Source organism: Carcharhinus amblyrhynchos, chromosome 19 (assembly GCF_965287045.1).
Source record: "Carcharhinus amblyrhynchos chromosome 19, sCarAmb.v2.hapA, whole genome shotgun sequence".
NCBI lineage: Eukaryota > Metazoa > Chordata > Chondrichthyes > Carcharhiniformes > Carcharhinidae > Carcharhinus > Carcharhinus amblyrhynchos.
Genome location: NC_137342.1, coordinates 7631980 through 7658509, shown reverse-complemented (window position 1 = coordinate 7658509; position 26530 = coordinate 7631980). Strand labels below are relative to the sequence as shown.

The following is a 26530-nucleotide window of genomic DNA, read 5'->3' as shown; positions in this document are numbered from 1 at the left end:
CATCCTGGTAAAGCTCTTCTGTATCCTCTCCAAAGCATCCACATCCTTCTGGTAGTGTGGTGACCAGAATTGGACACAGAATTCCAAATGTGGCCTAATCCAACCTTTTATATAACTGTAACATAATTTTTATACTCGATACCCCATCTCATGAAGGCAAGCATGCCATAGAAACCTTAGAATCCCTGCAATGCAGAACGAGCCATTTGGCCCATCGAGTCTGCGCCGACCACAATCCCACCCAGGCCCTATTCCCATAACTCCTCAATATTAAACCCTGCTAATCCTTCTAACACTAGGGTCAACATAGCATGGCCAATCCATCTACCCCGCACATCCTTGGACTGTGGGAGGAAACCCATGCAGACACGGAGAGAACATGTAGACTCTACACAGGCAGTAAGCCAAGCCGGGAATCGAACTCGGGACCCCGGCACTGTGAGGCAGCAGTGCTAACCACTGTGCCACTCACGGGTCTTCTTCACCACTTTTAAGGATCTGAGGACCTGCACACGCACACGTAAGCGTTCTTAAGCTAGTACAAAGAGGCAGGAAGCACAGAAGAGATTCACTTCCAGCTGAAATTTTCCTTAACCTTAGTCTGTTGCTACTGGGTTGTGCTTTTTGATTTAGGATGCTGCTTTGAGCATGACCACTTCCCCCACCCACCCTGTTACATGTCCTTCTGTCCTCTCCGAGAAGCTACAGCAAGCCTATGATTAGTCTCTGCCTTGCCTGACGTCCTGCCCTGCCAAATAATCCCCCAGATGCCTTTAATCAGTGGGCTTAGTGCTGACACGACACTTATCCAATGCAAATGAGCAGCACGACCTCAGGAAACCAGTCTCTATGTTCACTGGCACACATGGTAACACATCTGGAGTGGTCGATGCTTAAAGACCTTTGCCAACTGTGACAGACACAACACAAAAATGGGAAGATCACAATGCAGCACTCTCATCCCAAACTTGCAATTACCACCTTACCGGAACGCTCGGATCGTTGTGAGTCCTTCTGCGGTTTCAGAGAAGTGGCACAGTAGAGGTAACTGCGTGCTGTCATCCAGTTCCTGGAGATCCCTTCATTCAGAAAGGGAGAGTTAAGACAACACAACTTATTGCACATGGCAGCAAGTCATTTCAGATTAAGAAGATTAGACAGTCATGTAGCAAGGGGAGAGAGGCTTTGATGGAGATTTCAACTTTCCTATAGATTGGGATAAGCAGACCAACACACGTCAAAACAGGGTGAATTTCCTGAGTGTGTCCAGGATAAATTTCATCAACAACACATTTAGAAGCACTATCCACTGTGTCATGGTTTACTTATGTCCATCCTTGTCTCCGCCTCAAAGGACTGTGGGTTCAAGGTTAATGAACAAAACATGACGGCCTCGCTTAAATGATACGTAACTGGAGGCTGGAGCCACAGAGGAGATGGGACTGGGGAATGAAAAGTAAAGTGAGGATCCAGATCTCAGGGCAGGGAAGGAGATTAGACATTGGGGGAATGGTAAAGTTAACAAAGGTATTTTCATTGGATGGAAAGGTGGAAATATTTGTTCTGATTTATAGTAGACGTTGGGTGGAACTTTCCAAAACAAAAATGGTGAGGTGTCAGGTTCTGACTGAAAAGTGATGTGTTTCTCTCCAGAAACGCAACCAGGCTTTCTGACCAGATCTTCACCCACTCTGTCAAAAAAAAGATCAATAGCATGGTTGGTGCTGTCACTGTGATGGGGCAGAGTCTGATAGAGTTGGCAGGGTCCGCTCTACAGAGACCAGACGCTGTGTTTATAGGGCGCCATTCTGAAAAATAACAGACTCCCTCCCAGCACCCTCACTCATGGATGACACACCCCCTGTGTCCCATCCCTCTCATGGAAATACTAGGGGCACTTGCCCCCCCTCTCCCTCCCCCACCCAATGTCATTCTCAATGCGCACTGCTCTCTCCCTCCCATCACACACAAAGTGAACCCACTCCTCACCAATGGAGTAACGTAACCCTCCCCCTAGCAATATTCAACTCAGTACCCACTTCATTGCCGCTTGGCAGTGCCCCAGCTGGCAGAGGACAATGAGCAGCCTTGGCTCTCAACCCCTGGGGCCTCCAGGTGCCTCCGGGTGTGGTCATCTCGACTGTTTTTTTCTGAAAACCTGTAGTGAATCGTGCTGTGGGAGGTGGGGTAGGGGAGGGGTGATGTTGTAAGTTTAAGTTTAATTATTGGTCACAAGTAGACCTCACTTCAATGAAGTTACTGTGAAAATCCCCTAGTCGCCACACTCCGGCGCCTGTTCAGGTACACGGAGGAAGAATTTAACAGCACATCTTTCAGACTGTGGAAGGAAACTGCAGCACCCGATGGAAACCCATGCAGACATGTGGAGAATGTGCAGACTCCACACAGACAGTGACCCAAGCTGGGAATCGAACCCAGGTCCCTGGTGCTGTGAGACAGCAGTGCTAACCACTGTGCCACCGTGTAATTAATTACATTTAAATTAAGGCAAATCATGGTTCAAGTTGGTATAATGTCGCTGATGGATGTGGGATGTAATATCTCAAACCAAGATCTCACCATTGCACGTCCCATTGTGGCCCTCACGGCGAACAGGCACACTAAATCCCGCCTGTTAACTTTGCGATTTCTTTTTTTAAGCTGTGATCAGTGCATTTATCAGAAATGCAAAAATTGGCCAGTGAAAGGTTTTTGGAAGAAATATTCCTCAATTTTATTGGTTTACATTTTGGATTTTATGGTCAGGTTTTCGTCAGTCTTCATAATTACCAGACTTATATTTATTTTCATCCATCTATAAAGTGCAGCAGTTGAACTGTGAGGTTGGAATAAATGAAATGCTAGTTAGACAGCCAATTTTATAAAGAAAGAAATCTCCTCCAGCAATGCAAGTGAGCCCCATCCCTACAATTTGGAGTGAGCTCCCCAAACTTTGACCAAGGGACCTGGGAATCTGCTCCAACAGTAACACCTGAGATCCAGGCCACGAGATCTTTCTTTGCAATGGATGAAACTTCTTGAAAGTTACAGAAGGCTGCATAGACTGGACGTGGAGAAGGTGTTTCGATTAGTAGGAGAGACTGGGATCCGAGTGCACAGCCTCGGAGTAAAGGGGCGATCCTTTAGAACCGAGATGAGGAGGAATTTCTTCAGCCAGAGGGTGGTGAATCTGTGGAATTCATTGCCAAAGGAGGTTGTGGAGGCCGGGTCATTGAGTGTATTTAGGACAGAGATTGATAGGTTCTTGAATGGTAAGAGAGCAAAGGCTACAGGGAAAAGTCAGGAGTATGGGGCTGAAAAGCTTATCAGCCATGACTGAACAGCAGAATAGACCCGATGGGCCAAATGGCCCAATTCTGCTCCTATATCCTATGGTGCAATGAAAGCAATCAAAAGGGACTTGCTCACTGTGAAAACTGGTTGCGTCTCATCTATGTGAGGTCATCTCATGTCATTGTATGAGTCTTAAACGGCAAGGAAGGGTTTAGATCTAGTTCAGAAAATAACGCATTTGATTGCTACTTACTTTGAGGCAACCCGGAAGTACTTCTGTATAAAGTAAAAGGCAATAACAAAGGGCACTAAAGCGATAAGGAAGATTGGCGTGACAAACGCGATCACACCTATTGCTGATAGGCACAGGAAAGTTGATCTAGTTAAGGATTCCAGAGTTGGTGGGATATGCTAAAATAAAGAAAGAAAGACTTATTTAAACAGTTCTGTTCATGATCACCAAATGTCTCAAAACAGTTCCGTCGTCAATTAAGTAGTTCTGAAGTGCAGTCACTGTTGTAATGAGGGAACGGGGAAGGGTATTTGTGCACAGCAAGCTCCCACAAACAACACTGTGATAATGAACAGATAATCTGTTATCTTTTAATATTTATTGAAGGAAATACATTGATCACGACACTTAGAGTAACTCTCCCATTCTTCAAAATGATGCTCATGGGGTGTTTTAAACCCACTTGAGAGAGCAGGGAGGACCTCGCTTTATTGCTAAAGGACAGCACCTCTGACAGCGCTGCACTCCCACAGTACGACACTGGAGTGTCAATCTGGATTCAGTGCTCAACTCCTGGTGTGAGACTAGATTCTACAACAAAAGGTAGTGCACACAAACTGGCTGCCACATTTCTGACATTACGACAGTGATTACACTTCTCTCTATCTGCCCGGTCAAATTCTTAATCATGCTAAGTACCCCGTTAATCTTCATTCATTAATCTTCTGTACCCAAGTGCTAACAAGGTCAGTCTACGTAATCTGTCAGAATACCAGGGAGAAAGGTATTTAACATTCACATCTGATCTATTACTGGGCTGATTATAAATCTCATCTCACAAGGTTACATTTCTGATGGTAAAACATCATTCATCTATAGTTGAATTGTGGAATCCATCAAATCTCTTACAGCTCCATGAAAATAATCAGACTGCCCGCGGGAAAGAAGGAATAAATACCAAACACTGACATTAACAATGAACAAGTGAATGGATAGCTCAATTCAATCAGCTGTATTATGCTTCACTGGGGGAAGCTGCAGAGACAGCAATAAAATTATATAGCACGAACGTCGCAGATATCTAAATCACAAGCGCTCCGGAACAACTGTTTCAGCTCAAAACAGAGTTTCTCTTATCAATATTTCTTCTGTTCTTCCTGGCTGCTGATTAATATCTCAGGCCCCTTCATTTTATGTCTTTCTTACAGTAAGCCAGAGTCTACGCATTGCTCTCAAATGTATTATCAGTTTTGGCTGACTGGCTGATTTACCCACACTCACATCAAGGAGACTGCCATGTGTTACAAAGTTGGTGTTTGTAAAATTATAAAGAAGTGCAAAATGCCAAGACTTGAAAATATTATGCAGTCACTTTAAAAGGTAGGTTTCTTTTCTACTTAAGAGTTTTCCAAAAAAAAAAGGTGCATACAAGTACACAGACTGAAACAATTACGTTGAGAGGCTAGTCAGTTGTATGGCCAAGACAACAGGCTGTTTTTGAATTTTAACCAATTAATTTAAAATAGGCATTTGAATAACAGTAGCCTATCAGATTTGAATTTGATATTTTGGTAACTTGTAAACCAATCCTATTGTGGGGATGTTGCTAAGTCATCAAGGGTTTAACGACCAGCTCCCAGCTCCAGACAGCCAGCTAGCAACTTTCTCTGCCACAGCTCATAGTTGCACTTATGCCTTAAAAGAAAGCCTCATCATGATAGTAAAGGCAGAAGAAATCAGCAAAGACGACGGAAGATTCTGGAAGATAAAACCTAATTATGTTGTGAGAGTGACGAAAAGTTCTATTTTTTTGGTTAATAAGTGGGAATTGTATTTATTTAAACAGCATTCCATTAGAATAGTGTTTCATTCAATTGTTAATATTTAGTTAACCTGTTCACTGTTAGTTAGATAAATAAAGTGTTACTTATTGATCTTACAGAAAGGGTCTTGGATAGTTATTTTGATTTAACCACTAGAAGTTGCAGTTCGTGCTAATTCTCATGCAGTTTAACAGATTATAGGTGAGACACTCTGCTTTGAGTGCTTTCACGTTAGTTCTCAAAGAGGAGCTCACCCTCCCCTTCATATCACATGGTTTTGCGTATGGGATCAGATTGTGGGATGCCAAATGGACATCCCAATGCAGCTGAATAGACTGAAATCCATCAATATTGAACTGCCCCAGTCACCAGTAAGGAAGGTACGGTGTACTTTCCTTACTGGTGGAGGGGTGGGCTGGGGTTTGAATGGTCATCCAAGATCACAGAGGGCTGAGATCCCAGGCAATGTTTCCTGTAATTTTCCTTAGCCATAGGTGAGTTTGCTTGTTGCACTAAGATCAAGGCAAAATACTGTCCTGATTTGTATGGAGCAGTGAAGATGAAACATTTAGCGTTTCTTCACTGAAATCTTTCACTCAATCACGTAATACCTTCTAATACCAGTCTGTGTGAAGATAGGAATCGAAGTGAAAACAATCTTAAATGTCAACAACAAAGGTTTAGCACTAAAAATGTGTTGATTCATGTAGAACTATGGCCTTAATCCAGTAATTAAGTTGTATATGTGTCAAAATTTCCCTTGTTGCTTTCAAGTGTCTAGTTATTTTGAAACGTGAATCACTGCCTTTAGTGATAGTTCAATAAGGAAGATGAAGGTTTACTGAGTCAATGTGCGCATATTCTTTGGTATTCATGAATCAATAAAGGCCTCAGTATAGTGCTGACGGCCCTTAGATTGCTATTTGCTGCATGGAATGGGCATTAATGTACTTCCAGGATCTCATTCCAGGTTGCACTGGACACATTCCACCCAGCTCTCCAGGCAATGGAGTCCAGAAACCCCAGCTGGAATCTGAAGCAAAAACAGAAAATGCTGAAAAACTTCAGCTGGTCTGACAGCATCTATGGAGAGAGAATAGAGCAAATGTTTCAAGTCTGGATCATTCAGATTGAGGGCTCTATTCCCTCTCCACAGCTGCTGTCAGACCAGCCGAGATTTTCCAGCATTTTCTGTTTTCGTTGCTTGTCGCTCTGCCTGATCTCTTTCAGGTTGTCACATGGTCATGCATACACACACATCTTAAAGGAACTGCAGCTTATGCTCAGATTGCTTATCACAAGGTAGTAATCTCCAGAAAGCCGTAAGGCAGGCACACCAGCACAACGTTGGGAATATCAGTCCTAAGGCAATAGCGCCCCTGATTCTTTTAACGGGCCTAAGAGAGACAGAAGTACTACGTCCAGACTAATTTACCAGGGTTTCTGGACTCCATTGCCTGCAGGGCTGGGTGGAATGTGTCCAGTGCAACCTGGAATGAGATCCTGGAAGTACATTAATGCCCATTCCATGAAGCAAATAGCAATCTAAGGGCCATCGGCCCTGATTCATGAATCAGTAAAGGCCTTACTGAGGCCTTTACTGATTCATGAATACCAAAGAATATGCGCACGTTGACTCAGTAAACCTTCATCTTCCTTATTGAACTACCACTAAAGGCAGTGATTCACGTTTCAAAATAACTAGACACTCGAAAGCAACAAGGGAAATTTTGACACATATACAACTTAATTACTGGATTAAGGACATCCTTCTACATGAGTCAACCCATTTTTAGTGCTAAACCTTCATTGTTGACATTTAAGATCATTTTCACTTTGACTCCTATCTTCACACAGGCTGGTATTAGAAGGTATTATGTGATCAAGTGAAAGATTTCAGTGAAGAATTGCTAAATGTTTCATCTTCACTGCTCCACACAATTCGAGGCAAGGCCTCAAATGTCAAGGAATGACACGAACTGATCAACAACACGTTATCAGGTTGGAGTGATCTAGGTTTTCCATTCGCAAAGCAATATGGAGGAAGGTGTAAGCACTTTGAGACTAATAGTATTCTAATGTTTTCATACTCTCAGTTCTTATTGGTGCTAGATTTGGAAATACATTCTCATCTTTTCTTCAAACCCCAATTACACATTGTTTAAATTAAATCACAGTTAAAAGATCAATTTTATGATGAAAGGGGCATCCATAAAATGCTATTTCTGACAGCACTTATATCTACATCAAAGCCCAGTGTAAAGTCAGGCCAGTTCATGTTCCAGGATTTCATTCCTACATTGAGCACTGTGACCCAATAATATCAATTCACTTCATAAGTTTGGATAGCTTGAATATTATTAACGCACAGGCAACATTCAAGGCAGAGAACAACTTTAACCTTTTAATAATCATTACTGAAGATTTTAGCTGATTTGAAATCCTGGAATTGTATTAGACGTTGTTGAAGTAGTCATGGCTCAAATGCATGTTTCATTTTCTCTCTCTCTCTACCCTCCTGCACCTCGACAGTGTAAATGTCAGACTATGTACACGCACACAAACACACCACATGTTTGGAGTGTGGGAGGAAACCAGAGCACCCAGGGGAAACCCATACAGACACGGGGAGGGTGTGCAAACTCCACAGAGACATCCACCCAAGTCTGGAATTGAACCCAGGCCCCTGGCACTGTGAGACAGTAGTACGAACCACTGTGCCATCATTAAGGGCACAAAGCTTCCTCAAACACCATTATAATTACATCGGAACAGAGGAGAAGCCATTTGATTAGATCATGGTTAAACTATACCACAGCTGTATTCACCCAGATTGGTTATGTCCCCTCATTATCCTGGATTCCTGTATCAGAGGAAATCTATTTATCCTATCAAACCCTTAATCATCTCATCTTAATTAGATCAGCATCTAGTCTCTCATATTCAGTTGGCTACAAGTCCCCCCCATGCAACCTGTGAACCAGATATTTAACATTCATACCTGATCTATTATGTTTGTATCGGCAGAGAAACGATTGAGAATTTGACCAAGAGGCGTTGAGTCAAAGAACCTGAAGAATTGGAAAACAAAGACTACGTAAGTAAACAGTGTGAAGATCAAAGTGTCGATGAATTGCAAATATACAACCTCAAGGTGCATGAAACGCTAAGACATTGCCGCATTAGTTACAAGGTGAAAATTGCAACATGAGGGGAACCCAATTGAAACTTACAGAATACTAGATAGATTAGACATGGAATGGATGTTTCCACTAATAGGAGAGACTAGAACTCAAGGGTACAACCTCAGAGTGAAGGGACGCTCCTTTAAAACTGAGATGAGAAGGAATTTTGTCAGCCAGAGGGTGGTGAACCTGTGGAACTCATTGCCAGGGGGCTATGGAGGTCAGTTAGTGTCTTTAAGACAGAGATAGGTAGGTTCTTGATCAATAAGGGGATCAGGGGTTATGGGGAGAAGGGAGGAGAATGTTGTAAGAATCATATCAGCCATGATTGAATGGTGGAGCAAACTTGATGGACCAATTGGCCTAATTCTGCTCCTATATATTATGATCTTATAACACTAACTGCTGGCCATCAGCGACACCCATGTCCCATGAACGAATAAAAAGAAATATTTATATAAACCATGGGTTATTTTTGAAATGTGATAAGACATCATGCAATTCGGAGCGCAAGAATTGGCAGAAGACAAAAGTCCAAGGTTCATCGGGTTTGCCTGCTGCCTTTCTGGTAGCTACACTGATTGTGAAATTGAAGTGCAAAGTTTTCTTTTTGACGTCAATCCTCGATATCATAACGCTCCGATTATTTCCCCACAAATACTGGTTTCCAAAATTAGCTATGAAGGCGTTAAATTACAGGGCAGATTTGAAAGAAGTATTCAAAACCAGGAGGGGCCTGGGCAGAGGGAGAAACTGCACCCCACCCATAAAAGGATCAAGTAAAAGGGCACAGAATTAAAGCGATTCAAATAAATAAAAACAGCGCGAGGAGAAACCTCTGCACGCAGGTGTGGGTTAGGCTCTGGAATGCTCTGCCCAAGCATGGGTGGAGGCAGATTCAATTCTTTTTTATTCGTTGATGGGGCATTGGCATCGCTGGCTGGCCAGCATTTATTGCCCATTCCTGAGGGCAACTTACGAGTCAATCACATTGCTGTGGCTCTAGAGTCACACATAGGCCAGATCAGGTAAGGACGGCAGATTTCCTTCCCTAAAGGACATTAGTGGACCAGATGGATTTTTACAACAATTGACAATGGTTTCATGGTCATTGTTAGACTTTTAATTCCAGAGTTTTTTTTTAAAAACGGAATTCAAATTTCACCATTTGCTCCCCCCAAGACATTAACCTGGGTCACTAGTCCAGTGACAACAGAACTAGACCACCGCCTCCCCAGAAACTGAAACATTCAGGAGGGAATTAGACTGCTTTCTGAAAAGGAAGAATGTGCAGAGTTACAGGAAGAAGCTGGGAGAATGGCACTGAGCGAATCGCTCATTCAGAGAGACAGTGCAGACTGCCCTGTGACCTCCTTTTGCTTTGTAACAACGATGATTCTGAAGGCAGGGGCGAGATCAATTCCTCTCAGTGTGGAGAGGGTTAACAGACCACAAAGTTGTGACCACTCTCTTCAATGGAATACGGTACAGACTGCCTGAAAGGCTGGAGGAGGTCAAAACGATTAGCAAGTGCAAGTAAAAATCAGAGTCATAGAATCCTTACCGTGCAGAAGGAATCCATTTGGTCATCAAGTCTGCATCAACCACAATTGCATCCAGGCCCCATTCCCATAACCCCATGCGCCTACCTTAACTAGTCCCCCTAAGGGGCAATTTAGCAAAGCCAAACCCACCTAACCCCCACATCTTTGGATTGTGGAGGAAACTGCAGCATCTGAAGGAAACCCACGCAGACACAGGGAGAATCGCTTTGCATCACTAACCAGCTGTCCAGCCAACTGAGCTAACCAACTCCCTAAGTTGGCAATAACGTGATTACGTTGGAAGTTCATAGAATCCTACAGTGCAGAAGGTGGCCATTTGGCCCATCGAGTCTGCACTAACCACAATCCCATCCAGGCCCTATCAATAACCCCATGCATTCACCCTAGCTAGTCTCCCTGACACTAAGGGGCAATTTAGCATGGCCAGTCCATCTGACCTGCACATCTTTGGAGTGTGGGAGGAAACTGCAGCACCTGGAAGCAGCCCACGCAGACACGGGGAGAATGTGCAAACTCCACATAGACAGTGACCCAAGCTGGGAATTGAACCCGGGTCTCTGGCGCTGTGAATCACCTGAGCAGCACTCCAGAAGCTTGTGATTCCAAATAAACCTGTTGGACTTTAACCTGGTGTTGTGGGACTTCTTACTGTGCCCACCCCAGTCCAATGCTGGCATCTCCACACCACGGCTATGAGTCAGCAGTGCTAACCACTGTGCCACCGTTCACGCTTAGATAAGTGGAAAATATTCTGCTTCATCCAGCAAGTATTCATCACAGTAATCTCCTCAAAAATGTACAACCCTCCCACTGTATTCCTTTAATTGTAGTCTCCTCAGTATCTTTAAATTCCTTACCAACACCACTTCTGGGTCATGCTTTCAACCGTCTAGGCCCTAAACCCCGGAATAACCTTCTTAAACCCTCTCAGATTCTCTGTTTTATTATCTTTTTATAAAATGCTGCTTAAAATGTGTCTCTTTGACCAAGCCTTTAGACATCTACCCTTACGTCACCTCAATATGACTCAGAAATCTTTGTAACAGCACACTGGAAACACATTAGGATGTAGATTAAAGGAGCCAAATAAACATCGCTTACAGTTGTGACGCTCGTGAAGATTTATAGAGGAAACTGTGGATCAGGTTTCAGCTTACCTCACTGGTGCTAAGATTATCTTGTTTAGAAGGTTACGGTGGAGATTTTTGGCCGCGGTTAGACCCATCCATTCCACGGTCAGCGATGTGATGAGGCACAGTATGATCCCAATACTGCACAGGATGCTGTACCACATTTTGTAGTAATTCTGATCAATCTAAGGGGAAAACGTTTGTGGATTACAAAGTTGGTAAAGAGCAGAGTAGTTTTGACCTTAGATAATTTAGCCTGATCGGTGAGGATGACAATCTGATCATCCAGTGATAGGGTGATATTCTGGAGTGTGGAACCACAGCATCAGAATCTAAAATCCCTTATCAACTGTAATGGCCTCAGCGAGGTTGGCCTCTCGGAGTATGAGCTCCCTGATTGAGCTAATGATTGGACCTTGTGGAGTCCGTGTGACAAGCCTACGTGGAATGTTATAGGCTGCACACCTTCTTTTGTTTTCTCAGAAATGTTTGTAGATGTTTTGTTTGCGCTCCAGTCCCACAGTCCTGATCTACGGACACCCAGTACCTGCTCCTGGGCCTGGTAAAACTTACCGTAAACAAGTCCAGGCAGCGGGCGACCGAGGGAGTTGTCCGACCCGAACGTCTGCCCCTCTACCATGGCCGTATTTGCCGCCGGGTGTCCCTGGAGAGACAGCATGCGGTGTCTGAGGGCACCGTTAAATGTCTTTCGTGCCCACTGGGCACCGCAGGGACTGAAGTGTATTACTGACCCTTTTAATCACATTTCGATTTGATGTTACAAGTTTCCTGTCCACTTTGTCCTTTATTTCAGGCGATTTCCCCTCCTTTTGGGAGCTGCCCATTTTAATTTGTCCCCTCGTTAATTAGAATTAGCTTATTTGGTTGGCCAAAAAGAGTGGTAATAATTGCCTGACTGACCAGGGACTCTGACCTGTGTATATATACTGAGAAATCCCACTAAGAAGTCTCATAACACCTGGTTAAAGTCCAACAGGTTTATTTGGTAGCAAAAGCCACTAGCTTTCGGATCGCTGCTCCTTCATCAGGTAAGTAAAGGGACAGCAAGCGCTCCAAAAGCTCGTGGATTTTGCTATCAAATAAACCTGTTGGACTTTAACCTGGTGTTGTAACACTTCTTACTGTGTTTACCCCAGTCCAACGCCGGCATCTCCACATCATATATACTGAGGAATGTCAGGGCTATTGACACTCTGGACTCTGTAACTGAAGCATTTTCAGGAGGGGAAGCGAATTTGTAAATAAAGGGAATCTGGTGATGGGAGACCGGCCTCTGAGGAGTTGTTTCGTTAACCAAACTGCTTTTTAAAGAGTAGGCAAAAGACGAAACGCCGGAAAATCTCAGCAGGTCTGGCAGCACTTGTAAGAAAAGAGCTGACGTTTCGAGTCCAGGCGACCCTTGGTCAAGGGTCATCTGGACTCAAAACGTTAGCTCTTTTCTCTCCTTACAGATGCTGCCAGACCCGCTGAGATTTTCCAGCGTTTTCTCTTTTGTTTTCAGATTCCAGCATCCGCAGTAATTTGCTTTTATATTTTAACGAGTAGGGATGATTGTCAGTGATGTTATCACATCGAATATTTGAATGGTCCCTTTTCAAATACTTCCCTTAGGCTATTGATCAAGTGATGTTTCTATTAAAGTACAACTTATTTTAAGTGTAGCAAACGTTCCATCTCTACCTTTGGGAATTTGGAAGTGACTTTCTCCCCGTCACCGAATAACAGATATTTCTCTGCTCCTTTATTCTCTCTTCAGCCATTAATCTTTCATTCTTAAAAAGGAAGACTTTTCTATATGTAGAACTACAGCATGGAAAGAGGTTATTCAACTCACTTCTTTTATCGTCTGTACAACCTTTCTTCATATCTCTATATCCAGCTGTTCCTTTCCCTCGCTTCTGCTTAACGTTATTCCCCTCAACTAGGCCACACGGTAGTGAGGCCTACATTCTCATAGAGTTTTACCACACAAAAAGAGGCCCTTTCCTCCATCATATCTGTGCCAGCCATCCAGCACCTATTTATCCTAATCCCATTTTCCAGCACTTGGTCCACAGTCTTGTATACTGTGGCATTTCAACTGCTCATCCAGATGTAGTGAGGGTTTCTGCTTCCTCTCAGGTAGTGAGTTCCAAATTCCCACCACCCTCTGGGCGAGAAGGTTTTCCCTCAAATCCCTTCGAAATCTCCAGCCCCTGACCTTTAATCCATGCCCCCTGGTTGTTGACCCCTCTACCAAGGAGAATAGTTTCTTCTTATCTGGTCTACATGCTTCATAATTTTGTCCATCTCAGTCAGGTTCCCCTCTCAGCCTTATCTCGATCTAAATTGAACAACCCCAGCCTCCCCTCTCATGGTGACATTCTCCAGACCAGGCAGTATCCAGGTGAATCTCCTCTGCATCCTTTCTAGTGCTAACCACTCCAGAGTAAAGAATTATCCCCACAACTCTCTCTCTCTCTTGCTTCATCCTAAGAGGGCACAGGAGACCGTGGACCCCCGTGTTAATCTCACCTTGGGCACATAGATCATTTTTATCAGTTGTACATTCATCTGGTTTGGGGGTGATTGGTGGGGTTGTGGCGAGGGTCCCGTTGCCACTCTGCAGTTGGTATCAGAGGCAGGAGGAGGGAAGGGGTCGCTTGGGGCCAGCCATCACTGTGGGGAGTAGGGGAGGGACTGCCAGGAGGGGTCAGAGCTACGGGGGCCGGGGGGGGGGGGGGGGGGGGGGGGTATTTGCTCGGGACTGCTGGGGGGGTGCGGTCCTGGAGATCGAGGCAGGATTGTGGGGTGGTCGGGGTTGGCCCAGAGATGTCCTACAATCAGGGAGGTCAGAGGGGCAGCGATGTGGGATTGCGGGGCTGGCCCGTGATCAGGAAACTGGCAACGAGAGGCTACTGCACACGCACCGATCTCCGCTCTGACAGATCGGCGCATGCGCAGTGGCCCACACAGCGTTACGCTGCCGGCCTTTCCAGCGGGAATAGGCCCCACCTCTGGATTTTCAGCCTGAATCTCCCTGGGGTTCTCTATGAGAGTTTGGTAGAAAATCATTTTGAAAATCCCGCTCAAAAAAAAACCAGTGGGATTTACTCCCGTTTTTATGCAAATTTAGAATTTAGAATTCTTTTGGGAGAACTCCGGCTATGGCTTCTTACTCAGTGTGGCAAACAAATTCCAACCTGTCCCTTGGTCAGCCCAATACTTCTGGTGTCAGATTTTTCTAGCACATCTTCAGCGATGGTGTGACTTGTCCAAGATATCTGCATCATTCTCCCCCCCCCAAAATAACCACAACTCGCAGCCCCAGTTCTTCTCTGCACTACATTTCACTGATCATTCAATATCCATTTCCGTAAATCAAAACTGGTGTCATTCCAGGATTCTCAGCTTTGCCTAATTCCTCATTCCCCTTATTTGATCAGTGAGTGGCAATCCTACATTTCTGATTCCTGTTTTTGGATTCTGCCATGAGTTTACCACTTCGTAAGATAGAGGGTTATAGGTAAGCCTAGTAGATAGGGATACACCATCCGCTACAAGGACATTTGCGTTTCAGATATACCATAGAGCTGGCACAGCCAACGACTGTACCAATCTGTGGTTCTCTGCCTCAACCTCCTCTGGCATGCGGCAGGGGGGATGGTCTCCTGATATCGGGCTACCTACTCCATGTCCACCTCAAGCCATGTCACCTCCAACACACAGGCAGAGTCAACTGAAAAGACTGCTCATGCCTTGAAATGCCTTTGAAATCTCTTCGGAATGACGTCCGGAATGATTCCCTTCTCCCATGTTGATGCGTTTCGTGGGTTCTCAACTCTTGAAATTGAAATTGCACAGTGGTTCACACTGTTGCCTCACAGCCCCAGGGACCCGGGTTCGATTCCCAGCCTTGGGTCACTGTCTGTGTGGAGTCTGCACGTTCTCCCCGTGTCTGCGTGGGTTTCCTCCAGGCACTCAGGCTTCCTCCCAGTCTGAAAGGCGTGCTGGTTAGGTGCACTGACCCGAACGAGTGTCGGAGTCTGGCGATGAGGGGACTTTCACAGTAACTTCATTACAATGTTAACGTAAGCCTACTTGTGACGCTAATAAATAAAGAAATCAATGGAAAATGCGGAGAAATGTGCCCATTAATTGTCTAGGGGGTGCAGCCTGGATGCGCGGTGGCATAAAGCTTGTGGGCCGAAGGGCCTGTTTGTGCTGTAGTTTTTCTATGTGCTATACAGTAAAGCGAACATCTGAAAATCATCTGAACCCTGCTACTTTCCCCTGAGGTCTACAGGGAACAAACTATCTAATTATTCCGGAAATGTAGAAAGGGCCTGGAAAAGCCTAGTTGCTCCATCCGTCCTGTCCATTTGGGCATTGATGCAACCTCCACATCATCATCAGGCTCCACCATTCCCACTCTCTCAGTCCTTTGGGAGAGGTGAATAGCCAAACAGGAAATCCCATGCCGGATCAGTAAGGGAATCAAAAGGCTGAAGGATTCCCCTACTGATCCAAAGGTCATCAAGCAGATTCCGAGAGATGGCAGTCACTGAGAAACACCAGGCCCAGTTAATCCATTTACATCCTACATTACTGTACTGTTAGTTTCCAAGGCTAGCTTTATATCACCTGATAGAAGTGTATAAGATGTTGAGAGGTAATAGATAGGGTGGATTCTCAGAGGCTATTTCCCAGGGCTGAAATGGTCCCTACCAGAGGACACAGGTTTAAGGTGTTGGGGAGTAGGTACGAGATATCAGGGGTAGGTTTTCCACTCAGAGGGTGGTGGGTGAGTGGAATCGGCTGCCGTCGGTGGTGGTGGAGCCAATTTTGATAGGGTCTTTTAAGAGATTTCTGGATGAGTACATGGGATTTAATAGGATTGAGGGTTATAGGTAAGTCTAGTAGGTAGGGATATCATGGGTGCAACTTGTGGGCCGAAGGGCCTGTTTGTGGTGTCGTTTTTCAATGTTCTATCACCACGCATCCAGGCTGTACCTCTAGACAACCAATGGGCATATTTCTCCTCATTTTCCAATGATTTATTAGTGTCACAAGTAGGCTTGTGACACTACTTGTCAGTGAGAATCCCCTCGTCACCAGATTCTGATGCCTGTTTGGTCAATGCACCTAACCAGCACATCTTTCAGACTGTGGGAGGAAGCCGGAGGAAACCCAAGCAGACACGGGGAGAACGTGCAGACTCCACACAGACAGTGACCCAAGGCTGGGAATCGAACCCGGATCCCTGGGACTGTGAGGCAGCAGTGCTAACCACTGCGCCACCGTGTAATTTCCATTTCAAGAGTTGAGAACCCACGAAACGTGTCAACATGGGAGGAGGGAATCATTCCGGATGTCATTCCGAAGAGACTGCAAAGGCATTTCAAGGCATGAGCAGTTTTTTCAGTTGACTCTGCCTGTGTGTTGGAGGTGACATGGTTTGAGGTGGACATGGAGTAGGTAGCACGATATCAGGAGATCATCCCCATTGCAGCATGCCAGAGGAGGTTGAGGCAGAGAGCCACAGATTGGTACAGTCACTGGCTGTGCCAGCTCTATGGTATATCTGAGATGCAAACGTCCTTGTAGCGGATGGTCTAATAGCTCCTGGACTTCCCCTGCACTCTGAGGAAACAATTCCTCATGGCAGTTTGTTTCTGTAACACCTTCCACGATCTCAGAAGGACCCAAAGTGCCCTACGGCTAATGACGTGTAACCAACTGTTGTAATGGAGGAATGGAACAGCTACCAGTTTATCCAGAAGCGATGATATGATAATGATCAGATAATCTGCTTTTGAGATATTAACTGGGGGGATTAAAAAAAAATTATTTCATGGATGTGGGTGCCGCTGGTTATGCCGGCATCTGTTGCCCATCTCTAATTGCCCTTGAGAAAGCGGCGGGGAGCTGTCTTCTTGAACTGCTGCACTCCATGTAGAGTAGGTACACCCAGAGTGCAGTTAGGAAGGGAGTTCCAGGATTTTGACCCAGCAAAAATGGAGGAAGAGCGATATATTTGCAAGTCAGGATGGTGAGTGGCTTTGGGTGGTGCTAGCAGGTGACAATGCTTCTTGCTACTTGTCTATTACTAGATGGTAGAGGTTGCAGGTTTGGAAGCTTCTGTCGAAGGAGCCTTGGTTGGTTCCTCTATGGATCTAGTGGATGGTACACACAGTTGTCATTATGCATTAGTGATGGAGGACATGTGTGTTGAAGATGGTGGATGAGGTACAGGATAGTCCTGATGAGGGGAAAATAGACAACATCCTTATATGAAATTTAAGAATGGCTGGAATTCTCCAATCTTGCACGCCCCGCTAATGGAGAATTTTCACTCACCCAAATTTCCCTTCACAGCTGCAGAATGGGAGAATCCCACCTGCCAGTGAGATCGGAAAATTTGGCTGTTAAGTCTGGAATTTCTTCCCTAAACCTCTGTAATTCACTATCTCCACACTCCTCCTCAAAGGATTCTTACCAAACCAAACATTAATCTTTCTACTTATTGCAATTTAGAAGAATGAGGGGAGATCTTATAAAAATATATAAGATTATGAAGGAAATGGATAAGATAGAGGCAGAAAGGTTGCTACCGCTGGCAGGTGAAACTAGATCTGGAGGACATGACTTCAAAATAAGGGACCCTGGTTCCAATTTGATCTTGGGTGACTGTGTGGAGTTTGTATGTTCTCCCTGTGTCTGTGTGGGTTTCCTCTGGATGCTCTGGTTTCCTCCCACAGTCCAAAGATGTGCAGGTTGGATGGAGTGGCCGTGCTAACTTGCCCCTTTGTGTCAGGGAGATGAGCAGGGGAAATTCATGGGAGCAGATTTAGGACTGAGTTGAGGAGAAACCTTTTCATCCAAAGGGTTGTAAATCTGTGGAATTCCCTTCCCAGTGAAGCAGTTGAGGCTACCTCATTGAATGTTTTTCAGGCAAGGATAGACAGATTTTTGAACAGTAAAGGAATTAAGGGTTATGGTGAGCAGGCAGAGAAGTGGAGCTGAGTCCACAGAAGAGATCTTATTGAATGGCGGAGCACAGTGGAGAGGCCAGATGGCCCATTCCTGCCCCAAGTTATTATGCTCCCCAATTGCTCCTCGTCTAGCCGTCGATCTGTCTTTTGTCTGTGCTACATCCAGTGAACTGTCTTTCAATGTGAAAAGTATTGGGGCTAACTTTGATCGCTGAGACGTAAAGCTGGCGTTGCATATCGCCCAGCCAAGAAGAGACTTTTTACTTAATGTGCTATTTATAGTAGAAAGCCAATCCACACTATCAGTATTTCAACAAGCTGGTAAGCTGGAAAATAAACCTAGTGCACAAAACAAAACAAGTGCTTGGTGCCAACATTTTCATTTCATGTGAATATTAACCTGAGATTTTGGCTATCTTTGCCAAACTCTTTCTCCTAATTCACTATATAGAATCATAGGATGCCTACAGTGCAGATGTAATGCACTCTCATTAATTCATTCCTAGATTATTTTATTATTTGCCTTAGGGAGCAGGAGTTCTCGTGCCTATTCTGCCTTTCAGTTCATCATGGCCAAACTGAACCTCAACTCCATTTACTCACCTTGTTCTCATGCCCATTAAAAATACCCTTATTGGACAAAAACCTCTACCAATCTCACTTGGGAGATTTTCAATTGGCCCTGCCTCAACAGTATTTTGGCAGACAGAATTTCAGAACATAAGAAATAGGAGCAGGAGTAGGCCATCTAACCCTTCGAGCCTGCCCCGCCATTCAATAAGATCATGGCTGATCGGAAGTGGATTAGTTCCACTTTCCCGCTTTCTCCCCATAACCCTTAATTCCCTTGTCTGTCAAAAGCCTATCTATCTGTGACTTAAATATATTTAGCGAGGTAGCCTCCACCACTTCAATGGGCAGTGAATTCCAGAGATTCACCACCCTTTGAGTGAAGAAGTTCCTCCTCAACTCCAATCTAAACTGCACCCCCCCCCCCTTATCTTGAGGCTGTGCCCTCTAGTCCTGTTATCCTTTCTAAGCGGGAACGCTGTTTCAGGCACTCTGTTGGGTTCCTACCTTGTCAGTCATTGCCTCGGTTTCATTTGTTTGGTTTGAGCTTGTCCACTTTGCAAGCCAATAGTCAATGGCCACCATGACGGAATGCTTTAGCAATTTGGAGATAATCAGCAAAAAGAGCAGGAAGAATCCCCCTGAGGTCAGATATCTCCAGAAAGCTCGCCAGGGCATCTTTGTCCGAAGTCTCATTACCGTAGACATGTTATCTTCATCATCATCCTCTTCATCCTCCTCTGCACTCAGGGACAAGACAGATAGAAGAAAATCATTCACTTTGGCTGAGATTACGTCACTATCTTCACTGCGTATGTATAAGTGGTCACTCTCCCACTCTGTGATACTTTGAAGTTATAATTACATAGCAGTGAACGAGCACTCTGGAAATGTTAACTGATATAAATCCCACAGAAACGCTGGCACTGTCAGGAGTCAGTGACTATCACTGTTTGCTGTGCAGATACATGGATTTGGGCCAGTGTCTGTGGGAGTTTGCGCATTCTCCCCGTGCTTGCGTGGGTTTTCTCCGGGTGCTCCGGTTTCCTCCCACACCCCAAAGAACCCACTCTTAGGCTAATTAGTGTAACAAATTGTCCCTCAATTAGTATCCCCTCAATCTGGTTTCTAATGTGGAGTGCCACAAGCGTAGACAAGGATCACGGGTGGAACAGGGATTCACAATGTTGAAATGGCGGCGCGGGCTCGTTGGGCCGAAGGGCCTGTTTCCCGTGCTGTGTTGTTCTGTGTTCACCCAGGTTCTCAAAGCCTTTCAGCTGGAGGAAGTGAGTGGAGCGAAAGTAAATGTTACTCAACGCGAGATCAGGTTCAGCCAGGTTTAGGAGAGAGGTGAAGGCTGGGAACTGGATAATGTAGAGAGTTCTCCTTCCGGTGGGGGATGGAGGTATAGAGGGATTGAACATTCACATTGAAAAGTACACCGGGGTGGCATGGTGGTTAGCGCTGCTGCCTCACAGCGCCAGGGATCAAGGTTCAATTCCTGGCTTTGGTCACAGTCTATGTGGAGTTTGTATGTTCTCTCCATGTCTGCGTGGGTTTCCTCAGGGTGCTCTGGTTTCCTCCCACAGTCCAAAGATATGCAGGTTAGGTTGATTGCCTGTGCTAAATTGCCCCTTAGTGTCAGGGGGACTAGCTAGGGTGAATGCATAGGGTTGTGTGTACAGGGCCTGGGTGGGATTGTGGTCAATGCAGACTTAATGAGTCAAAAGGCCTTCTTCTGCACTGTAGGGATTCTATGATCTAAGGTTCTACATCTAGATGGTCAGAAGCTAGGAGCTGAAAATTGTTAAAATGGCCGAGGGCACCGCTCAAAGTGCAGGAAGAGACTGGGCAATGGGAGAAAACTCGATGGAAAGAAGTCAGTTCCTTGGGGCAAGGGCAGGCTGAAATGTTGAGTGTACCAGGGCAGTCTTGTTTTGGGATCTCAGAAAGGAGGTAAAATTGGACAACGTGGGCTTTGGGAAACCATGACGTTGGAGGCATAGGAAGGAAGTTCTCCAGAGAGCTGAGTTTAATGAGAGTCTAGAAAATAATAGCTTGAGGTCCTGTGTTGGTCCACTCTTGGCCTGAGTAAGATGTTCATGCAATACATTGAGCGTCTCCTTATGAGTTGACTCATGGATTTAACCAAAATTTCTGTGCACAAGTCCAAGATGCATAAAATCTGCGCAGTAAAAATAGATAAATAAAAACTGGTTCATTCTGAGGCCTTGTACACACCCAGTTGACCGCACAAAGGGATCACATGGTACCCTCCCAACCAGTGGCAATCGCAGGATATAAAGTGATGAGAAGGACAGGAGTGGTATTCTTTCCTAAACTTCTCTTAGATTGCACCTTTTATGAACATGTTTTGTTATCATAGAAATCATAAGAGTCTTGACAGCGCAGAAATAGGCCATGTGGCCCATCCAGTCTATGCTGAACCTCCTCCAATGGAGCATTCCACTCAGACCCTACTCACGTAACCCCACGTATACCCCATCAATCCCTCTAACCTAAACATCTTGGGGCAATTTAGCATGGCCAATCCACCCAGCCTGCACATGTTTGGACTGAGAGAGGAAACCGGAGCACCCGAAGGAGACCCATGCTGATGCAGGGAGTATGTGCAAACTCCATACGTACAGTTACTCGAGGCCAGAATTGAACCCAGGATCCTGGTGCTGTGAGGCAGCAGTGCTAACCACTGTGCCACCCCACAACTTAATTGTGTCCTGGGCTTGAAAAAGGGTTGGAGTTCTCGGCGATGTTATCAGTTAAATGCCACTGATGCCAGAGTTATCACTGCTGCCTCACAGCACCAGGGATCCAGGTTCAATTCCTGGTTTCAGTCACTGTCTGTGTGGTCAGTTTCAACTAGAATTGGATCTATTGGAATGGCACGAATCAGCAATCAGTAACCAGGTAAGGACAGAAACTCCAACCTTCATCCTCATCGTCCATCTGGGATTTGGCTTCTCGAGAATACATTGCTCTTCGCAAGGTTTTTCTTTCCAGCATTGTCTGGCTTTCACCTTCCGTCTCCTGGAAACCAGAGATGAACAGTTTGATAGCGTTTACTTGAATTCATAAACGTTAATTGTTTTAAGAAGGCAGGCTTCACAATGTCAATGGAACAGCACGGTGGCACAGCGGTTAGAACTGCTGCCTCACATGGCCAAGGACTTGGGTGTCTGTGTGGAATTTGCATGTTCTCCCCATATCTGTGTGGGTTTCCTCCCACAGTCGTGCTGGTTAGGTGCATCAGCTATGTTACATTCTCCCTCAGTATACCCAACAAGACTAGGGGAATTCCACTGTAACTTCATTGCAATGCTAATGAAAGCCTACTTGTGATTAATAAATAAACTTTAAATCTCTTAAACACTGGTATTTTATGGGTGCAAATTCTTTTGCACTCACATTTTAATTATTCCACAACTTTTTTCCAGCCATTTTCAGTTCTGTTCCAGTGCGTCAAAATTCACTGATCAGAATTTTCCCATTATCATTTACAATCATGTTAAAAGGCAGGTATTCAAGCAGGGAGCTATTGTACACCTCTCACCATTTTCACTTCCATTTTTTATTCATTTACAGGACATGGGTGTTGCTGGGAAGGTCAACATTCAATGCCCAGTCCCTAGTTGCCCTTGAGGTGGTGGTGGTGAGCTACCTTCTTGAGTTGCGTACTGTGAGTTGGGTCTCAGGGGATCCAGGGTGAGGTAACCAAATGGACGCAAAATTGGCTTGATGACAGAAGCCAGAGGGCGGTTGGAGAGGGCTGTTTTTCAAACTGGAGGCCTGTGGCCAATGGTGTGCCTCAGATGCTGGATCCACTGTTATTTGTCATTTATATTAATGGTCTGGATGAGAATATAGGAGACATGGTTCATAAGTTCACAGATGACAAGATTAATGGCATAGTGGACAGTGAAGAAGGTTATCTAGGATTGCAACAGGGTTTTGGCCAATTGTGCCAGTGGGCCAATGAATGGCAGATGGAGTTTAATTTAGTAAGTGCGAGGTGATACAGGGCCATGGGGATTGAGTGGGTGAATGTTACTGATTGGATTGCTCTGAAGAGAGCCAGTATTGGCTTGACAGGCCAAATGGCCACATTCTGTGCCATCAATGGCTTTGTGATTCTATATCTGAGCTGGCTCTGACTGTTTCAAAGTTTAAGTTTATTTATTAGTGTCACAAGTAAGGCTTACATTAACAATACAATGAAGTTACTGTGAAAATCCCCTAGCTGCCACACTCCTGTTCAGGTACACTGAGGGAAAATATAGCATTGCTAATGCACCTATCCAGCTCGTCTTTCAGACTGTGGGAGGAAACCAGAGCACCCAGAGGAAACCCATGCAGACACGGGGAGAACGCGCAAACTCCACACACTCAGTGGTCCAAGCCAGGAATCAAACCAGGCTCCCTGGCGCTGTGAGGCAGAAGTGTTAAATCCTACGCCGCCAGCTATGTTCAAAGCTGCGATGGACAGATTTTTCATTAGTAAGGGAATCAAGGATTGTGCAGATAAGGCGGGAAAGTGGAGTGGAAGAATACATCAGATCAGCCACGATCACACTGAATGATGGAGTGGACTCAAATGGACCAAAGGGTTCACTTCTGCTCCTACGTCTGATGATCTTAAGTAAATCTTGCAGCAAACTGGTTGAGGGCTCATAGGTTCACAGCTTACTTTTTCAAATTCCTGGTCCTGCCGGTTCATGAGTGTTTTCCATTGCTCGTACAATTCCACATCATGGTTCTGAAAGTCTTTCAGTGTGCCTTCCCTTATGATGCTGCCATCTTTCATCGCAATTATCTGAAAAGTTGAAGAACAGTCAGTTTCTTAGCCACGCTGAGTCTCAGAAAATCTACATTTACTGTTTCACAGGCTCAATTACAAACACACGGGGCCAACTTTGTATCATTCTATGATTCTAACACCACATATTTGTATTGTGTGGCATGTAGACATGCCATGAGGAATATGGCATGTAATATGTTCAGGCTAAAACTAATCAGATTTATTTACAAGTAACATGCAACTTTGAAGCAAAGAAATACTTCAAGAGACAAGTGCCACAAGGTTTGATTTAAACAGTAAAGAAATTGCTTTGAAACCAGAAAAATCTTTTCAGCAAAGGTTCACTTGGCTGATTCCTGGCATAAAAGAGGTGCGTTTAACCAGGTTGGGACGAAACTCATAAGGAATTTAGAAGGAGAGGTGAACTTGTTGAAACGTAAATGATTCTGAGGGGGTGTCGCACAGTCAAATCTAGAACTAAACAGCATAATGTCTCATTTACAAGGGAGACGAGGAAAAATTTCTTCTCTCATAAGCTCTTTGGAATTGCATGGGAACTGCATCATTGAATATATTCAAGGCTGGGTTAGATAGATTTTTAATCTATAAGGAAGTCAACGATTTTGGGGGGACAAGTGGGAAAGTGGAATTAAGACCACAATCAGATCAGCTGTGATCTTCTTGAATGCAGAACGGATCGATAGGCTAAATGGCCTACTCCTGCTCCCATTCCTTACAGTCTTGCGACCTTTCATTAGGTCTTCAGTAATCATAGAAACCCTCCAGAAGGAGGCCATTCGACCCATCGAGTTTACACTGACAACAGTCCCACCCGGGTCCTATCCCCATAACCCCACATATTTACCCCATTAATGCCTCTAACCTATACATCCCGGGACACTAAGTGGCAATTTGGTACGGCCAATGCACATAACCAGCACATCTTTAGACTGTGGGAGGAAACTGGAACATCTGAAGGAAACCCATGCAGACACGGTGAGAATGTGCAAACTCCACACAGTGACCCAAGCCGGGAATCAAATCCAAATCCCTGGCGCGTGAGGCAGCAATGCTAACCACTGATGTAATGTTACATTTGAACTGATTTCTCGAGCCTTAGTTATCTCTTGCGCGGAGGAGGGTACTTAATATCACAAGCCTGCTAATTCTGTGTACATCCATGTTCACCTAATTTGCTGCTACAATATGTTTATTTCAAGATGAAATTAATCTCAATGCCAGGCAAATACTACAGGAATCATCACTAAAACTGAGGTAGGTAAGATGTGAGCGATCATTGTCTGACCATTCACATTGCTTTTGATGCCTAGCAGGCAGTGAGTTCATTTCTTTATTTCTCACATTCACGCCAATCCTTTTAAATATTGTTCAACCTGACTTTCATTGGAACAAAACTCTATTGATGGTCTGGTTGCTGAAGATAAATGATTACATTTTTTCTTATTCACTTGTGGGACATGGATGTCGCTGGCTGGCCAGCATTTATTGCGCATCCCTAGTTGCCCGAGAGCAATTTAAAGTCAACCATGTTACTGTGACTCTGGAGTCACATGTATCGTCATGATGTGGAGATGCGGTGTTGGACTGGGGTAAACACAGTAAGAAGTCTTACAACACCAGGTTAAAATCCAACTGGTTTATTTGATAGTAATCCCACAAGCTTTTTGAAACGGTGTTCCTTTGTCGGGTGTGTGGAAGGTTCTGATCAGGGGAGGGCGTAAAGTCACACACAGTTTACAGAATACTGATTAGAATGCAAGTCTTTGCAGCTAACCTGCTATTCAAGTCTTAAAGATGCAGACAATGTGAGTGGAGATAGCATTAGGCATAGGTTAAAGACATGTGTCGTGAGAACATAAGAACATAAGAAATAGGAGCAGGAGTAGGCCATCTAGCCCTTCGAGCCTGCCCCGCCATTCAATAAGATCATGGCTGATCTGAAGTGGATCAGTTCCACTTTCCCACTTTCTCCCCATAACCCTTAATCCCCGTGCCTGCCAAAAACCCTATCTACCCATGTCTTAATTATATTTAGTGAGGTAGCCTCCACCACCTCAACGGGCAGAGAATTCCAGAGATTCACCACCCTTTGAGTGAAGAAGTTCCTCCTCAACTCCGTTCTAAACCACCCCCACCTTATCTTGAGGCTGTGCCCTCTAGTCCTGCTGTCCTTTCTGAGTGGGAAGAATCTCTCTCTCTACCTCTACCCTATCCATCCCCTTCATTATCTTATACATCTCTATAAGATCCCCCCTCATCCTTCTAAACTCCGAGTATAAGCCCAGTCTATTCAGCCTCTCTTCATAGTCCAACCCCCTCAACTCCGGTATCAGCCTAGTGAACCTCCTCTGCACTCCCTCCAAGGCCAAAATATCCTTGCGCAAGTGCGGCGACCAAAACTGCACACAGTACTCCAGCTGCGGCCTCACCAGTGCCCTGTACAGTTGCAAAGTGAAGCGGCCTTCATGACACGCGACAGCGCAGAGTCGCTGAGCAGAGACTGATAGCCAAGTTCCGCACACGAGGACGGCCTCAACCGGGATCTTGGGTTCATGTCGCACTATCTGTAACCCCCACGACTTGCCTGGGCTTGTAAAATCTCACTTACTGTCCTGTGTGGAGACAATACACATCTCTTTAACCTATGCTAATGCTATCTCCACTCACATTGTCTGCACCTTTAAGACTTGAATAGCAGGTTAGCTGTAAAGACTTGCATTCTAATCAGTATTTAAATTCTAATCAAAATTTAAACATGTATTTTTGAAAGGGTATTATTGAACAGGCATACATCTTGGCTAACGGCGTAGCATGTTAAGGCATCATGGAAATTAGGCCAGTAAGGTAACCCACATTGCTTATAACAATACACCTAAAGAAGTATAGCTCTTATCGGCAT

General features: G+C 44.9%; 1 protein-coding gene across 1 annotated transcript in view; it reads right to left on the bottom strand.

Moving 5' to 3' along the window:
• Nucleotides 1-26530, bottom strand: part of LOC145355588 (ATP-binding cassette sub-family C member 9-like) — a 197995-nt gene that overhangs the window by 40943 nt on the left and 130522 nt on the right. Inside the window, exons 13-19 of the mRNA XM_080207837.1 lie at nucleotides 23500-23625; nucleotides 21743-21842; nucleotides 19302-19534; nucleotides 11257-11414; nucleotides 8351-8420; nucleotides 3548-3705; nucleotides 987-1079 (exon numbers count right to left, since the gene is read on the bottom strand). Coding sequence (XP_080063963.1) covers nucleotides 987-1079; nucleotides 3548-3705; nucleotides 8351-8420; nucleotides 11257-11414; nucleotides 19302-19534; nucleotides 21743-21842; nucleotides 23500-23625 — 938 coding nt within the window. The remainder of the gene's footprint in view (nucleotides 1-986; nucleotides 1080-3547; nucleotides 3706-8350; nucleotides 8421-11256; nucleotides 11415-19301; nucleotides 19535-21742; nucleotides 21843-23499; nucleotides 23626-26530) is intronic.